General features: G+C 32.8%; 1 protein-coding gene across 7 annotated transcripts in view; it reads left to right on the forward strand.

The window, feature by feature from the left end:
- The window catches only part of LOC106787803 (ETS-like protein pointed), an 82244-nt gene that overhangs the window by 1863 nt on the left and 62423 nt on the right, over positions 1-17958 (forward strand). For 5 of the 7 annotated variants that reach the window (XM_014750470.1, XM_014750471.1, XM_014750474.1 and 2 more), the window contains exon 2: positions 13086-13305. In XM_014750470.1, the coding sequence (XP_014605956.1) occupies positions 13086-13305 (220 nt within the window). Of the gene's footprint in view, positions 1-3834; positions 3948-13085; positions 13306-17958 lie in introns of all 7 variants that reach the window. The other 2 variants (XM_014750472.1, XM_014750476.1) reach the window with 1 other exon arrangement.

The following is a 17958-nucleotide window of genomic DNA, read 5'->3' on the forward strand; positions in this document are numbered from 1 at the left end:
ATGTATATAATTCGTGTTTTTAATGCGTTGCGCGTTTTTTACTTGACTCACGTAGTAATTACGTAATCCGCGATTAAACCCAAAATGGATAGCAGTTGGTAATTATTGTAAATGATACCATATAAAAATTCTTTTTGAAAAGCGTTTCGTGCCAAGAAAAATTTCAGTTTTTCCTTGGGGGATAATGTTTTATATTTTATTTAAAAATACGTCTTATCAAACACTAAGGCTATTAATTTATAAGAAAGAAGATATTTATATATAATACGACGGCTAAAACGATCGGCTTATTGAACGTGATTGTTCGTTGAGTATTCATCATGATAATTCCAATGCAATATAAATTCAAATTTATCGATATGATTTATCGAATTTTCGTAGATTTATTTAAGATAATTTTGGAAAACGCGCGAGGGATCTGATTAAAAATATTTATTTTCATGTAAATTATATCGGCGATTGGGCGTAACGTTTGTTCAAATTATATTTTAAAGTATTTATATATTTCTTTATATTTCGATATTATTTAATTAATTAGATTATTAATTGTAGATTAAGTTTTAAAAATCGTCGAATTAATTGTTAAAAGTTTACATATTTTTAGTTTAATGGATTTTGACTCACACTTTACATGTAAATAATGAGAAAGAAAAGTATTATTATTATTATTAATTAATGAATGTTTGTAAAGTGTTAAATTATTTTTTAATTCCGTGTAATTTTGTTGTTGAAAAAAAAAAAAAAAAAAAAAAATGGCGTGGCAACGTCGCTCCGATCTCGAAGCATCTTTTCTCTTGTGACGCTCGTTGTCCCTTTACTAAAGAAAGACGAACGGGAAGGGTCAAGGGAGAAAAAGACAAAGGGAAAGAAAAAGAAAGCTTGTGTGATGATGACAAAGAACGAGGACGCCCTAAGCCCTCCAAAGTCTTGAAAAACAAAACGACAGAGAGACCGTACAAATGAACTTTGCGAATCGAATTCTTTTAACTTTTAAAAAAGGGATACCTAAAAAAGGGCAAGTGCTAACAACTTGTTTTACTATTCAACCGAATAGTAATGCCGAAATGATTTCCATTCAATTTCGATAATAACGTTGATTGAATCCTTTTCCACAAAACATTAGATCAAAAGGACAATCACTTTTAAAACTTTTATGGGAACCCAACAATTCCTAGATTATCTAAACAAATTATTTTCTATTATTGCTTTGTTCAAATGAATTTTGTTTACAGACTTTAAATGTAAAAGGCTCAGAATTTGTCTACTATTTCCCTCAAAAAATATTAAAAAAGATTATTTGATTGTTAAAACGCGATTTAATAATTTATGATCTACCATATCGGTTTTTACGTGCATCGAATTTATTTATGGTAGAAATAATTTAACCGACTGAGAATTTAATGCTTTGAAGTAGAATTTTTGTAAACACCATGGCGGGAGCTAAAATGATCCCAAACGCGTTTGTTTCTTTTTTTTTTTAATTCCGTTTTGTTTTTGCCTTTGAACGTCGCCATAGCTTTGATAAAAATAATTTCATCTGTTTTCTCTCTCCTCTTTCTTTCTCTTTCTCTTTCTCTTTCTTTCTTTTTATGGGGTTCACGATCTTTTTCCATACGGGTCGTGTACTGCGTTAGCCAGAATACAACGATCTAAGCGTCCTAAGAAGAATGTCTACCCGCATCTGAAAATCGCGGTAGCAATAAGTGCATCTTTCTTGTTTTATATACATAGATACATGTTGCCAGAGTAATGTTCTTCACATAATCGGATATGTTTCAGCTTCCTAAAGGACCAATCCTCTTCTTACCATGTCTCCAATTTCATTTTCAATCCTATCCACTTCCTTTCGAGCTCGTAAATTGAAAAACTAAAGTGGAATCTTTAGATATAAATTTTGTCTAAACCATTCGAATCCCAGTTGTTCACTGTAAACTCCCTTTTTTTTGTTATTTATTATATTTCTGTTTATAAAGAAAGAAAGAAAGAAAGAAAGAGAGTAAAAGAGTATGAGTTCAATTGTTGTTAAAACAATTAGCAATAAATATATTAATAATTTATTTGATACTCTATCGTCCTTTTCTTACGGTTTATGTATATTTTTTATTTTCATTTTTATAAGTTTAATAATACGTACAAAATAACATTTGATGTTAAATTGTATCTTAAAAAATGTAAAACTACAAAAATTTACTATTTTTATTTTCTCTTTTGTGTTCATTCATCAAAAATAAATGCACATACAAAAGTAGAGTTGATTTATTTTTATTTTTATTTTATATCTTTTTTCCTTGCTCTAATCTATCGGACGTAGGTACTTATATTGTATGAAAAGTTATTTTAAATGTGTTTTAAGTTTAATATTACATAAGATAATCGAAAGAGAAGATTGATTAACGTGAAAGTTTTAATATTTTCAACGTTATCTGTTTTAATATCTAATTGCGTAACGTAGCCCAAGTAATAAGAAGAACAAAGTATAGCTCGGTTTAATCGAAGAGCAATATTTTACAAGAAATATCAATTAAATTATTATAATTAAATTAATTAATTAATTAATAGGCTTAACAAGTGATCGAAAAAAGAAAATAACATTTTCCGAATACAACAACAATATATCGATGACATGATATTTTTTCTTTTTTTTTTTTTTTTTACCTGCAAGCAAGTATATAAGCAGATAAGCTGTTCGGGGAAACACATGATACCTTTGTTCGCGATTGCGATAATGATCTAATAGATAAACCAGTTAAAACTGGCGAATAGATCTCTGCCATGTTGAAAGTATTTATGATAAACAGATAATTTGATTGATTATACAAGCAAGATAATTCTTATTTATTTATTCATTCATTTTGTTATTGTTAAGGATTTTATCTTATTTGAATGAGACTGTGTTGGTAATTATGATTATGGTTTATATTAATTGTAAATATAAAAATTGCTAAAAATAAATTAATTTAATAGAAATAATATAATATAAACGATTAAGGTATATACAAATTTGTTCAATTAATTTACTACCATAATTATCGAGGACACATTTATATAAATTTAATAACCAAAAATGGCGAGTAATTAATTAACATCGATATGAAACTAAATCTTAATTGATTAAAATCCTTGATTCTATATTAATTAATTAATTAATGAAGTTTAATATTTGCATATATATTTGTAAGTATCTTATAAGATTTCTATGGAGTTTTGTTTTTTTGTAAATGGAAGGTAGTAACATATATACCTATATATGTATTTAAAAAAGTTCTTTTAGCTCATCCTTGGCATGTAGCATAAAGAGCCGTGAGAGAGTCGATCGACGTTGCTCGAGCACTTTTCCACCTACCATCTGTCGTTTAGACTTCCAGTCGGGGTAACTTGATCTCCGTAGAAAGCAGGGTTCGAAACTTCCTATACTATACACGAAGCCGACAAGATCACGCGTTTGGACCAACCAACCAATCATGTCGATCCACCAAATTGTATTTTAATCATTTTATAAACGTTATCTTTTGCGAACACTACAAAATACTCTTTCTCTATGATAATCTAACATTAAAAGATAGATCATTTAATGAAAGAACAAATAACGACAAAATAATACAAATTAAGTCCCATAAAAAAGAATAAGAGAGAGAGAGAGAGAGAGAGTCTATTTGAACGTGTTATTAATAATAATAATAACAATGAGAAGAAAAGAGAAGAAGATAAATCATAGAAAAAAGTTTTATAGAAATTAAGCAAAAATGTTTATTGAACTAATTTGAAAAAACGAGAATCGATCGTTTATGATTAAAAATATATATGAATTATTTCTTTTTGTTTGGTTTCTTCCAGACGACATGGATATGGAATCCCTGTACGATTACGGGGAGGAGGATCAGGATTTTTACGAGGAAAATCCTGGTACCCGAAAAGGTGGCTATCCTATCGATCACAGATGGATCAAAGTGAGTTTATATATATATATACATACATATATATATATATATATATATATATATGTATATATATATATATATATTTATTAACGTAAATAAATATTCATATAATATTCGTAATTCATAAACAACGATTAAATAATATTCATTGTAAAACAACGTGTGTACGAGAGAGATAACGTGCGTCATCGATAGGAAAACAACCCACACATTAGAAAAATCGATTTTTTCTTTACAACACACACATATGTTTGCCCTTTTATTAAGAGAATAAAAACGAAAAAAAAAGTGAAAGAATCGGAGAGAGAGAGAGAGAGAGAGAGAGAGAGAGAGAGAGAGAGAGAGAGAGAGAGAGAGAGAGAAATGATTAATTTTATAAAATAAATAGAAAGAAGAAAATTTGAATATAAAAAATATAGTTAATGTTTGAAACCCCTTGTAAATCATATATGCATCTAATATAGAACTCACACACGTAAAAAGATATTAATACCAATGGAGTCTGACAATTGGCTTGGTTCTCTCTCTATCTTTCTTTCTCTCACTAACATCAGTCAGTCATTCTCTCCTGCGTTCGTTTCATGAATGAACGTAGAACCAGCGCTCTGGTCTTTCCCTCTCTTTATTCCTCTCCCTTCCCCTTCTCTTAAATCTTGTTGGCCTGCCATCGTCGTTGACCTCTCTTTCTTCTCTTTCTCTCTCTCTCTCTCTCTTTCTTTCCTTTCTTCTTCTCCTACCTTTACCCTTACTTCCCCTTCTTTTTCTATCTTTCTATCTTCTTCCATAAAACAACTCTTGTTGCACATGCTTCACCAAGTTACGGAGTGTACACACACATAATTAACACATTTTAGACTACTACTACTACTATATTTCTCTTTCACAAAAGGAACGTTATAACGTTGTTATACTTATTTATTAAATGTATGTAGAAAATCAATTGAATTTTAATATTCTCTAAAAAAAAAAGAAATAAAATCATTCTATTAGCTGATCGTTTAATCGAAAAAAAATCGTTTCCCTTTTTAACGATTCATTTTGTGTTGATTAAAAAAAGAAATAATTTTCAAACAGCAGAAAATATTAAATAAAAATATTCCCTTTAGCGTAAAATGTTTTGTCGTTATTTTTAACGATGAAAGAGAAAAAAAAAAAAAAAAAAAAAAAGAAAAAAAAGAGAAGGAATAAAAAAAAAGTCAAATATTAGACTCGCTCTTTACCTGACCGTTAGCTCGTTGGAAAGTTAATGAAAAGGGAAAGGTTGCAACGGTGAGATTGGTGTAGATAGATAAAAAAAAAAAAAAGAAGGAGAAGAAGAAAGGTAAGAGAGCATAGGGCACAAAGTTTGTGGTACTACCGGCAACGTTCGGACCCAAATGTGTATGTGTGTGTGTAGTGTGTTAGAATGTTGGGGCAGCAGCAGTGCATGTGACTAGAACGACGATGACGACGATGACGATGACGATGACGATGACGATGACGAAGACGACGGAGAGGACGGAGACGACGACGACGACGAGTGGTGCATGCAGAAGATCTGGCTACATGATGCGGGAAGGGATGCTATTTCTGGCGGCTTAGGTTTCCCTTTCCCCTCCACCGAACGCATTTCCTTCGGCCAGACCTCACCACATCCCGTTTCTCTCTTCGTACTCTGCCTCTGCAAACCTCTTCTCTCTCACTCTGTCTCTCTCTCTTTTTTTTTTCTTTTTTGTTTGTAATGTTCATTCGTGTGCAACAAAAAAAAATGTTAAAAAAAGAAAAAACGTATATAAATACACTGATATACCGTTAATCGGGTAGGTAATCGTTTAAATAGCAGTGTAGTCATTTTTATTTCTTCTATCTTTATTTTTTTTTCTTTCTATAATATGTTTATTCTTGCGTAAGAATATTAAACACAACAATAAAATATATGTCGATATATATACACGACAATGGTTAAATCTCAGTTAAGTATTATAATTAAATATTAAATTCGAGACGCGAGTGAGAGAGAGAGAGAGAGAGAGAGAGAGAGAGAGAGAGAGAGAGGGAGAGATAAACGAGGATTTATTTTATTTTTATCCCGCTATAAATATATCATGGAAAATTTTGCAGAAGAATGGATTTTCTATCTTATGCAATATTTAAACCTTCATCCCCCTTCCACGTATTATTTAAACCGAATTAAACTTTATTAATTCGGAATGATATCGATCGTCAAATAAGTTTTATTCGTTAAATATTATCAGAGTTCAACAATTATCTTAATTTCTTTTTTTTTTTTATATATATATATATATATATACATTAAAATGATAAACCATATTTTAATGTGAAAAAAAAGAAAAGTTTCGAGGATGATGACTCATGGTAAGAAAGATTTGTGCGATAGTTCAAGTACGTTTGCACATTCCCCTACTTTGGTCTTCTTCCTCCACCCTTTTCCTCCGCCCTTTCCCTCCGCCCTTTCTTCTCCTTCTCGTTCTGACTTTTTAGTTTTAATTGATGGTGATCTTTTACATTGGCGATATATCGGAATGATTGCTTTCGGTAGGACGTTAGTTTCGATTTAAACGATATGGGTGCGGTGCATCCGCTTCCTTTTGCCGTGCTTTCGTCCTACAATAAATTTCGTTCCGTTGCTTGGCCACGAGGAAATCGAAGGGTGGGGAGGGGGAAAAGAGAAGAAGACTATTTCGTTAGTTCGTTCTCTTTCGAAGAAAATGCGCGACTCTGGTTCGTGGTGGTACCCTTTGTTCGTGCTAGACTATCGGAACGTATTATTTTTTTTTGTCCCCCTTTTAATTTCTTTTTTTTTCTATAGTATAATTAACACCAAAAGTATCTATCGAAATAACTATGATTTCTGCATTTTTTTCAGGTTAAACTTACTTCAAATTCTGATGTGACTTTAGATTTTAAGATATTTTCTATAAAACCGTTTTCATAATTGTCACAGATTTATTTAACTTCCTCCCMCCCCCCCCCATCCTTCACCGTTCTCTTTCCCTCTTTCTTCTTTTTTTTTTGGTCAAAGTTTTATTACTATACTTTGAATGCAACATGAGTTGATTGTAAAGTGGGTTTAATGTCGATTGTTTATCTTCTCTTTTTCTTCGAATTGTTTAATCACGTTCCTTCTTTCGATTATATTTCTATTCTTTATTATTTTTTTTTTGTTTTTCTTTTTTTTATGTTTTATGGGATGAGTAATCCTTCCCCTTTTATACTATCGTCCATCTGTCGATGAATATTAACGAGTTCCAATTCGGCAGCTGTCGATGTTGATAAAATCGAATTTGAAATTGGTTTCTAAAGTTGTAAAGGGTAGACAGACGTGTAATGTCGAAGAGATTTTTCATCAATTTAAGCAATCTTTTTATAGTTTCCATTCATAAAGTAAAATGAATGGATTAATGAATAAAACAATCAATCAGTCAATTAGTCAATCAGTCAGTCAATCAATCAGTCATCAATGAATCAATCAAAGTTTGTTTATCGTTCTCAGTTTGTACGTGTGCATATGTATATCGTATCATAATTTTTTTTTGTTCGTTCAAGAAAATACCATTAAGAGAAAGTGAGAAAAAAAAAAAGAATAAAGATAGAGAGTTTATATCGCATAAAAAGTTTTTCGTTTTACATCGGGTAGACCTTTATCTTATCGTCTGGCTTTTGTAACGTCGAATGTGTGGCACGATTGGCGACGGTCGGTCTAAGAAAATGATATTACGATCATTGATACTATGTTTCTTATAAATTCACTATTATCATATTTATATAATTATATTAAATTACGTCTGGGGTCCTCTTTCTATTAATTTAATCATATTACTTCTTGATAATTATATTTTTTATAGAAAAAAAAAACAAAATAAATGATTTCAGTTGCCCATTTCTTATCGATGACGTTACAGAATTCTCTCTCTCTCTCTCTCATTCTTTATAATATAACATTTTCTTCTTTCCACTCAATTCCCCTTTATTTCTTTCTTTCGAAGATCAGAATAAAATGCAGAATTCTCGTTTGTGAATGAATGGCCGAAAACATATATATGTGTAGACACAGTTTGGCATCGCGAAAGTTCGACCTGCGATATTCTCGGATCAGCTCAGCCCGTTAGCTAACTATCTAGCTAACTCGCACGTTTATTTCGCGCCCTGAATAGATTTACATGTCTGATAGGGGACAATTATTGCGAATCTTCCCCCACCTCCCACCCCCCCGTTCGCCCTACTCTTCTATTTTCATATCTATTTTTGTAGCTGTGAAAAACGATTATTTCCCAATTCTTTCCTTTCTTTTTCATTTAACGAAGCAACAATTAAACTGACCACACACGATCCTACCTTTTCTTTTTTTGTTTTTTTTTTTTTTTAATACGAATTTGACAAGAGACGAACTTGTTTACGATCATTTTTTCTTTCTCTTTGGTCGAATTATTTACTATTTCATGATTATCGAATCGTTGGCAGAAATATCGTCAATCTTTCGACTTCACCATCAATCGTTTAAAAGAATATTGACGATACTTCTACCATCGTGGATATCCTTGATAACGCGAACGTCATGATCTAATTTATTTACACTTTTTTTTATTTCATTAGAATCTTATCGATTTTCTTTAGATCCTTGAATAATTTCATTTCATTTCTTTGAAATATATTAAATAGTCATATTTTTCAATTCTTTTCTTTTTTTCTACTCATTTTTTTTCACTTAATCTTACGTGAACAATATTGATTTTATATATAGTTAACGTAAAATAATAATTATTTCTTATCTCTATAGAACGAATCAAAATATAATTCAATTAAATAATATATAAAGGAAAAAGAAATGAATAAAATTTTAAGCGTGAATCCCAATCTAACGTCTACTAAAAAAATAAAATCCATTTAAAAAGTATAATGAAATTATTATAAAAGAACTAATTCTATCTAATAATATATTAATGATTATTGAGTCAGATTCTATTCACATTGATTAAATAATCTCATTAGACTTGCATATTAAATAAACATAGATCCTATAAAAATCTGACTAACGGATTCCATGGAATATTATTTTCATCTCTCTTATGATTTATGCATTAAGGTAAGGATTTACGTAGAAGTATAACGCGTATTTTGGTCTTTCGTCGTTGAGTTGGCGCCTAGTTAAACGAGTTTCTTCTACGATAATCATTCTTGCTTCTTCTTCTTCTTCTTCATCTTCAGTTTCAGCTTCTTCTGGTTGAATCAGTTAGTCAGTCAGTCAGTCAGTCAGTCTAGCAAAGCTTGCTCTCGTTACTAACTTCGTTTCCCCCTTCCAGCTGTTCCTCCTACTCTTTCTCATTCATTTTTTCTTTTCTGTTCGTGCTCTGTTCTCGACCCCTCTCTTCTTTCTTTCTTTCTTTCTTTCTTTCATCTGTGTGCCTTTGCTCGTTCATTCACAAGACGTCGTGGAAAGACGTGTGTCTACTAGAGAGTGATTATAAAATCAAAAAATTCAAAAGATAAATATAAAGAAGAGAAATGAAAAAATAAAAAATCAGAAAGAAAGAACTTTAACAACATTTTTCTATCTCTGCTTGTTAAAATGAGTTCGTATTCGTTGATAGGAATTCGGTTATGTCCTTCATATGTAGTAGTAGTAGTAGTAGTAGTAGTAGTAGTGTAGTAGTAACAGCTATCCCTTTTTTCAATGAACCAGCGAAAGTTGAACGAAGAAGTAAGTGCTACTCGTGTTACAAAGTATAATAATTCCGTTTTGCACTCTTCCAAACCATGAAACGCGAATTTAGTCGCGATTAATGTTTCTTTTCTAACTCGTCCCCAAAGCATTCAACGGTTTATTTTATATTTCTTCTTTCTTCTTTTATCATTTACAAATTGTATTATTATTATTTTTTCTATACGTGCAATTTTTTTAATCGTACCTCATTAATTATTGTCGTAAGTATTTCCTTTTGATTTTCTCTTTTTTCAAAGTTTTCTTATATTTCATTTGTTCTTTCTACTTTTTGTTTGGTCTACACGCGTGTTGTTGTTCGTTGACTTCCTATCTATAAATGTTTCCTTTTTATTACTTTCTTGATTTTACTTTTTTTTTTTTTTTATAAATATATATATTTATGTATCTATTTTGTTCTCCTATCTTATATATCCTATGCTTTTATTATTATTAGTCTGCCATACTCTCATGAGAATTACTAAACGCGATAACTTCGGGTTAGGGGTATCGCTCGATATTTTACTCGCCACGAGGGTGAAATGAGAAAAAAAATAAAAAAAATAAAAACAAGAGAAAAGAAAGAATACAAGCTAATGAAGTTATCTAAACAAAAAATTCCAAGTAACGTATTCTTCGAATTTCATATCCACATACATCAATTCTTTTTTTTCTTTTTTTGTAGTTTCGATTATGAACGTAGAATTAGGATTATTCAAAGTGTAACTCTGATTGTACGTATAAAAATTAATCGTTTGGGTCAAATCAATTACTTAGAAAAAATACTTTATAGTAGAAATGCGACGAGTCAAATTAACAATGGTCACGTGTATTCGACTAAGAAGGATCGCATGTATACACAGAAAAGTTGCGCTTGGCATATGTGCCACGATATGAGTCGCGATGTGCGTCGTAATTACTTCGTACACAAGCGTAATACGCGTCAAATACAACTATACAATTGTGTTAGTGTATACGTAGGCGTAAATATGTCGCGATACTTAAGTAAATGCACACAGGGTGTACCGTTACAATCCTTGAATTTATTTTCTCTTCGACATATCGTACACATGCATATACAATTTCATACGAAAACACTAATCTTACGTGAACGAAAAAAAAAAAGAATTAAAAAAATATATATACAATTCTACGATACCAAACAATAATTATGTGTTATATCTTTCGAATTGAATGATAATTTTTCAACACTATATCTACATACATACATACATACATTTCGTTCATATAAAAAAGAAACATCATGTACATGCATATACGTACACGCACAAACAAACAAACAAAAAAGACAGAAAAAATAATTATTCAATAATAAAAAAGTAATTTTGTAAGACTTTTAAAATGAGAATGGTTTCGAGGATGAGAATTCGTTGTCAAGATAAAATATCCCATATAATATACGTGTGTATCTTTAGGATGAAAGGAACGATAATAAAAATAGTAAATGAGGTTTTTGTAAGACACAATAGATATAAATACCATAAGAACAAGTATTCGAACACGAGGCACATGTTGTTTCATGTCTCTTCGAATGACGGGAAGTAAATATATACAATACATATGTAAGTACATATATACATATATTCGACAGGTTGAATATCAAAATTGGTCTCTCCAGTGTGTAATACATATTCCATCGGAGTAGGCATACTTTTTGATTATACGTGCGACATTCTCTATCTTTCTTTTTCTTTTTCTTTTTATTTTTTATTTTTTCCTAAACACGAATCGTTGGTTCGTAAACGTCGTTTGTCATCCAGTGCCAATGGCGAGAGGCAAGAGTTTCGTTTGAATGGTTTGCTCGAAGGGAAAGACAGTGACGCGTGACTGGAATTACTATACATGCATACATACACCCAACAAATACACACACACACATACATAGTCCATTCACTCGCGCATTCAAAGTATATTTTAAGCTTTTAATAGCTCCTATAGCTAATATCATTATTATTATTATTATTATCATTTCTTCATTGCGATCAAAATTATATTAATCCTATTATTCTATTATCATTTTAATATTGTCGACTTGGCACACAAAAATTCGTGCCGATAGATATTTTTAATATATCCTACACATACAATTTTTCACAGAATTTTCTAACAACTTTACGAACAACAAACGAACGTATTCATATCCGAAAGTATTTTGCCAAATTTTTAATTAATAAATATATTACGAGTGTCAATCAAAATTTATAAATTAATTTTTCAAACAACCAAATATTATTGGATTATTATTAGTAGTGTATCCGATAATTATTATTTATAATTGCATAAACATCGCACTAATTGTAAATGAAAAATTTAGGTTAATTATTCGGAAAAAAAATAAAGGAAAATCTTTCATCGAGACCACCATCATATTATCATCGTATTCTGGATCACATTGGTACAACACTACTATAACAACTACAACCATACTCTCACATTGCGTACCGTTGCGTCATTCTCTACAGCAGTGTTTCATTCAACTTGCGAAGTGAACCTACTCGCGCGAAGGTCAAGCGATCCTGACTGTCGTTACGTTGCCCTCCTCCTCCTCCTCCTCCTCCTGCCCCTTCCTACCCCTTCCCACCCCTACACCCCTTTCTCTCGTCTCCTTTCATCTCCTCTCATTTCGTTCATCTCTTTCCACCACCTCTCCTAACCCTCTGCAACCCCACCCCACCTTACCCCACAATTTTATTCCATTCACTGCTTTCTTCTTTCTTTCACCGATTCATGATTATCTTTTCTACCAGTTTCACAATACCACCGATGCTATTAGCTTTCTCTTTCTTTCTTTCTTTTTTTTTTTCTTCTTCCTCTTCTTCTTTATGAATGACACGAGACAGGTGAGATCCATTTTCTTTTTCCTCTTCCGAAGAACGTAAAAAACATTAAATGTTGCGTGTCATTTGTAAAATATAAAATTATACGGTGACAAAATATTAAAGAATTTCTTTTTTATTCTTCTTATTATATATATATATAAAATATAAAAGTATTACCTTGAAATGTTTGTTACAAAATTTGTTACGTATTTTTTTTTGCGTAATGATCTTAATATAAATAAATTGCGTTCGAATGAAAATAAAATTTCTGGAGAAATTAAATCAAAATCTATTGAAACATAGTAAGAGTGTTGCTTTTCAATTATTTCTTCTGTTGTCATCAAATTATTATTTTCTTTTAATTGTATCATTGCGAACAAAATTAAGGTTGTTGTATTAAACGAAAATTCCTACATCCAAATATTTATCCCTAATTCGTATAATGAACGTTCTATTGTGTAATTGTAATTGTCATAAATTGTAGTTTCTTTTAAATAGAATTAAATCCAATCATATTTTTGATCACGTATAAAGAGCGTACGTGTGTACGTATAATCGTAATGAGTATTTAATAGGAATATCTATAAAACAAGGAAACACGCTTTTCAGCGGGATGTACGAGGCGTGGGCAGCTTCTTAGGGGGCGGCAGCATTACCGACGGTGGTGGTGGCGGTGGCGGCATGTTGATGGTGATGGCAAAGTTGATGAAACAAGAACAGGCCTCTGATGCCGAAGAAGAAGGGCTGGTGCCAGCCCTACCCGGCAGATTCACCAGCATGCGAAAGGTCCCGTCGTTATCTGACCTCTCCGATCCAGAAAGTTCCTTAGGTAAGTTTTTCCCTTTTTTTTTTATTCTCCGTGAATTTTTCTTTTTCTCTTCCCGCCCCCTTTTTTTTCTCAAAATCTTCTCGCACATATCCAACCGATGATTGTACGTCCAATTTCACAGGCCTTGTTTATTCAAACACGTTCGATATAAGCATCTCACATACTTTTGCAACTCCATTTTTATGTTCACATATTTGTTAGGATTGTTGCAATCAAAATTTAAAAAATCGACGAATAACCAAGGGGTTTACCCCGTTTTCGTCGAACGTGATTTAAATATGAAAATAAGTATTAAGTTGATAAAGTATTACAAACCCGCTCCTCACCAATTTTGTTTCTTATCGTTTTTGATTATTTAATAAGCGATAAGAAAAATATACGTTTGCGAATTGAGAGTAAGAACCTTACGCGTACGTAGCACGTACGTAAATGACGAATATGCGTCAGTCGCATTGAGAGAGAAAGAAAGAGAAGAGAGTGGCGTGAGAACATCTGTAAGTATAATAAAGTAAGCAATAAGTGCGTTTGTCTAGACGGTAATGAACGATTAAGTCGAATGTTTCAATTAGCGTAAGCACATATGCGCGACCATTGAACGATAAACTAAAAGACGTGTGTTAGTTCAAATAACATTTACATCAAATTCTTTACGTTTCTTTTTGTTTTTTTTTTCTTTGTCTATTTAAATTCAACAGGAGAAAAAGAAAAAAATAATGATTTACCAACATTTTTATCGAGGTTTAATTTAGTATTTTTGTCTTTCAATTGACATTAGAAATCTCTGGAAGATCAGCAAGTTTTAACGTGGTTTCTAGAAACATGATCGATCAAACGACGATGTAGTAGCATCGTGTGTAAGTAGTTGACACGTAGAAGGTGTATTTACATCCGGTTGACGCTTGCATAATACGATCATCATCTACGTAAGCAGGTACGCGTGTGTTATTACTTGTCGGATTAGTCCAAAAAGGTGTAGAAATTTCCCTTTCAATTATTATTTACGATATTTCGATGAGATAATGATTTGATATGCCTACGGAATAGTTAATCAATGATTGGTCAAAGTCGAACTCCGTTATCATTGACGAACTATTCCGTAGATATGAAATTTTATCTGACCTATCGTACGTAGTTTAAGCATCGTATGAATTGGATAGAATATCACAAAATCGTATAAGAATAAAATAATTGTATGTATTAACCCATTGAATGATTAATTAATTGAATAAAATATTTTCTAATAATTGTTACCGGTATGATAATGATTACCTTAGTGATTCGTTCAAAGGATAGACGAGTAACTAAACTGGAGCATGTAGATGTAATAATGGTGGGGATAGAAAAGCGAGGGCGGATGGGTATTTTTTGAGAGAGTGCTGCTGATAGTTTTAGAAAGAGAAAGAGAGAGAGAGAGAGAGAGTACATGAGTAAGAGAGGGAAAGAGAGAATAAGAAGGATAGTAGTCGTTCTTGTTATTCGCGGCTCACCGAGTACGATCAAAATGTAGCGAGAATTTACGAATTGGATAATCAGCAGCATCCTTATTAAGGCCCCCCACTGGACGCCCCCGCCTTCCATTCTCTTTTAACGTATGCGCGTACGTACGTGTGGACGCGCGCGCACGTTACCACACTTCCATACAACATTGTCATCCACCCACTTTGTCTGCTTTCGTTTTAACATTGAGAACGAACATTTTTCTTCCTTTTTCATTTCTTTTTTTTTTTTTTTTTTTTTTCCTTTTATTTTCTTAAATTAATGCACAAGAACAACACGTGTTTCTCGAAATTGACGCGAGTGGATTTCCTTGTAAGAGAGTTCGTGCAGATTAATATTTTTTTTTTACTTTGTAACACACACTTTTCTCTAAATCGGCTTATACTAGACCTTCTTAAATGTTTTCACTTGATGCGACGACGACCCTCTTTTATTCAAGCAAATATTTTCCTGGATATATAGACTCTATATTGTCTTCTTCTTCTCTTTCACTAACCTAAATTCCCAGACTTATTATACCTGTAGTCTTTTCAAACTGAATTTGAATTCATTTTTGATCGTTGCACCGGTCCAAGAATTTTTCTACAATCCTTACATTTTTATAGAAATCTATCTAAAAATTTATAAACCGGCACGAACTTTCAAATGAATTCAATACAACATACATTTCTATCGGAACGTTATATTTATTTTCTATAATAATTTTTAAATTTTAATTTCTAAGAGAAAGAGAGAAAGTGTGTGTGTGTGTGTGTGTGTGTATGAGTGAATGAGTATATATTTCATTTACTTGCGTATATAAATAGGAGGGAAAGAAATATAAATAAGATATTTTTCAACGAGATTCCAACACTCTCTGTGTCGATCGGTTTGCTCGATGCCGGTCACTCTGCGGAATGTTTTATGTAAATATTCTATTGTTCCCGACGACATTGACGTGGCTACTGGAAATTTGTTTCTTCTGCATTTCCTTCGATGGATCGATGGACGGCATATAACGAGCTACTACGATCAAGCTTGATACTTTCTTTGGCACGTGTATTGCATGATTAAAAATATACCTGAAAAATATGCATATACTCTCTCTCTCTCTCTCTCTCTCTCTCTCTCTCTCTCTCTCTCTCTCTCTCTCTTTTTTTCTTTCCCCATACAAAAAAATATGTATTCGAAAATCTCGACACGAAGATTAAAATTTGCGAGATACGACAAAAAAGAAACAAAATGGCAGACGGGAGGAAGACATTAAAAGGTGTTCGGAAAGAAGAGAGGAAATAAAATGAAAAATTAAAAAAGGGCGGTCTTCCCCTTCACCCCCTCCTTCCTCGTTGGCGAACGATCATTGCGATGTTATACGTCGTTTCGGCTTCCGTTGAAGACGTTGTTATATAGCCTCTCCTACAAAAGATAGTAGGTAGAAGAGAGAGAGAGAGAGAGAGAGAGAGAGAGAATCTTTTTCAAACACCTCACGTATCTCAAACGCATCCATCCTTTTCCCGTAAGTCTTGTAACGCTTTACTCTCGCGTAACTCACATCAGAAGACCGTATTTCACGTTTGACGCCTGAAACGAAACGCCATATGATTATGTAAGGAGACTGAGAGTGTAACACTTTTCTTTAGTACACGTACATGTATTATATATTCTAAAAAACGAGATTAACTATCTTTGTATTAAATAATTTGACCAATGAGAAAAAGAGGAAAAAAGTGAAAAATAAATTTCGACTTTAATTTTTTCACCCTATCGTTGAATTAGGTTTGATAATGAGGAATGAGAAAATGAAAAGGATAAGACTAAAATTCTGCTCTAAATAATAAATCCGAATTAATCCAAAATTTATTATTTCCCTAAATTATTCTAATAATCGTTGAGAGACCTATTATAATCGAATTTAGAATATTTGATTTAGAGTATTTGATGAATCAAATTAATTTCCACGTATGATCATGAATATTGTCCACAGTAGCCCAAAGTGTGCATCCTTACTCGTTTAAGGTGTAATCGTTTGATCGTGAAGACATTTAGTCATTCCAAGAAACGATTCGTTTGCTGACTGGAGAGACTGTCTGACTTGAGTTTCTATATTGAATTTATTCAGTTGCTACAGGTATAGAATGATACCGGACGGACGAACGAACGAACGAACGAACGAACGAGAACGAACGAATGAACGAACGAGCAAGCAAGCAAGCGAACGAACGAACGGGGCCCAACGTTTTACGTGCTCAGGGTACACGAGAAGAACACGAGAATATGTGTACACGTGTTTTTCTAAGTATGTATACGTGTGTTTGTATCTGTGTGTGTGTGTCTCTCTACTTCCATCTCTTCCTTTTTTTCTTTTTTTTTCATTTCTTTCCCCATTTAGACCTGCGTTCTAAACAGTGACTCTTTCTCCCAAGAAGTCATCCTAAGAACATCTTCGAGAAGCATCTTTTTTTTTTTCAGTACGTTGTAAAGAAAACTGATGATGTTCTTCTCGTTGAAAGATACATTGATCGCACGTTTTCATCAGTAGAGGTACCTGTTCCTCAAAGGAAGCCCTGCCAGTGCATTGCTTTACGAGGGGTGATGTAGGACAAGAGTAGAATGAGAACGAAAAGGTTTACAGAGGGGGACGGGGAATAAGGGGAAGAAGAGGAAAGGGTATACACTGTGTTATGTGGACCTTCGAATGGGGATGAACCAGTGTTGGTTGAGAAGTAGCATGAGAGGAGGAGGAGGAGGAAAGAAGAGGTGGAAAGAAGAGGTGGGGAGGGGAAGGGTGCTCGTTCGGCCGGTGCATCGCGCGAAATGCGTAACCGCAGCTGTTGTGCGTGCGGTCGAGAAAGGGGACCTTCCTTCCTCCTCCTTCCTCCTTCTCTTCGCCCACCTCCTCCTTCATCTTTTTTCTCTTACCTAGTGGCCAGAAAGAGAGAGAGAGAGAGAGAGTAAAACGCAGATACAATTCTCACGTCCCCGATCATCATCGTCATCATCATCATCATCATCATCATCATCATCATCATCATTGTCGTGTGTCGTTGTCGCGTCGTCGTACATACTGTTCTGTACGACTCGACCGATTTACAGTTTTCAATGCGAGGAACAAGATCGAAGAAGATTTCCTTTTTTAAAAACAAACAGGTCCTCCCTGATGATGGACACGTTTGTATC

Source organism: Polistes canadensis, unplaced genomic scaffold (assembly GCF_001313835.1).
Source record: "Polistes canadensis isolate GaletaPanama2010 unplaced genomic scaffold, ASM131383v1 scaffold_115, whole genome shotgun sequence".
Lineage (NCBI taxonomy): Eukaryota > Metazoa > Arthropoda > Insecta > Hymenoptera > Vespidae > Polistes > Polistes canadensis.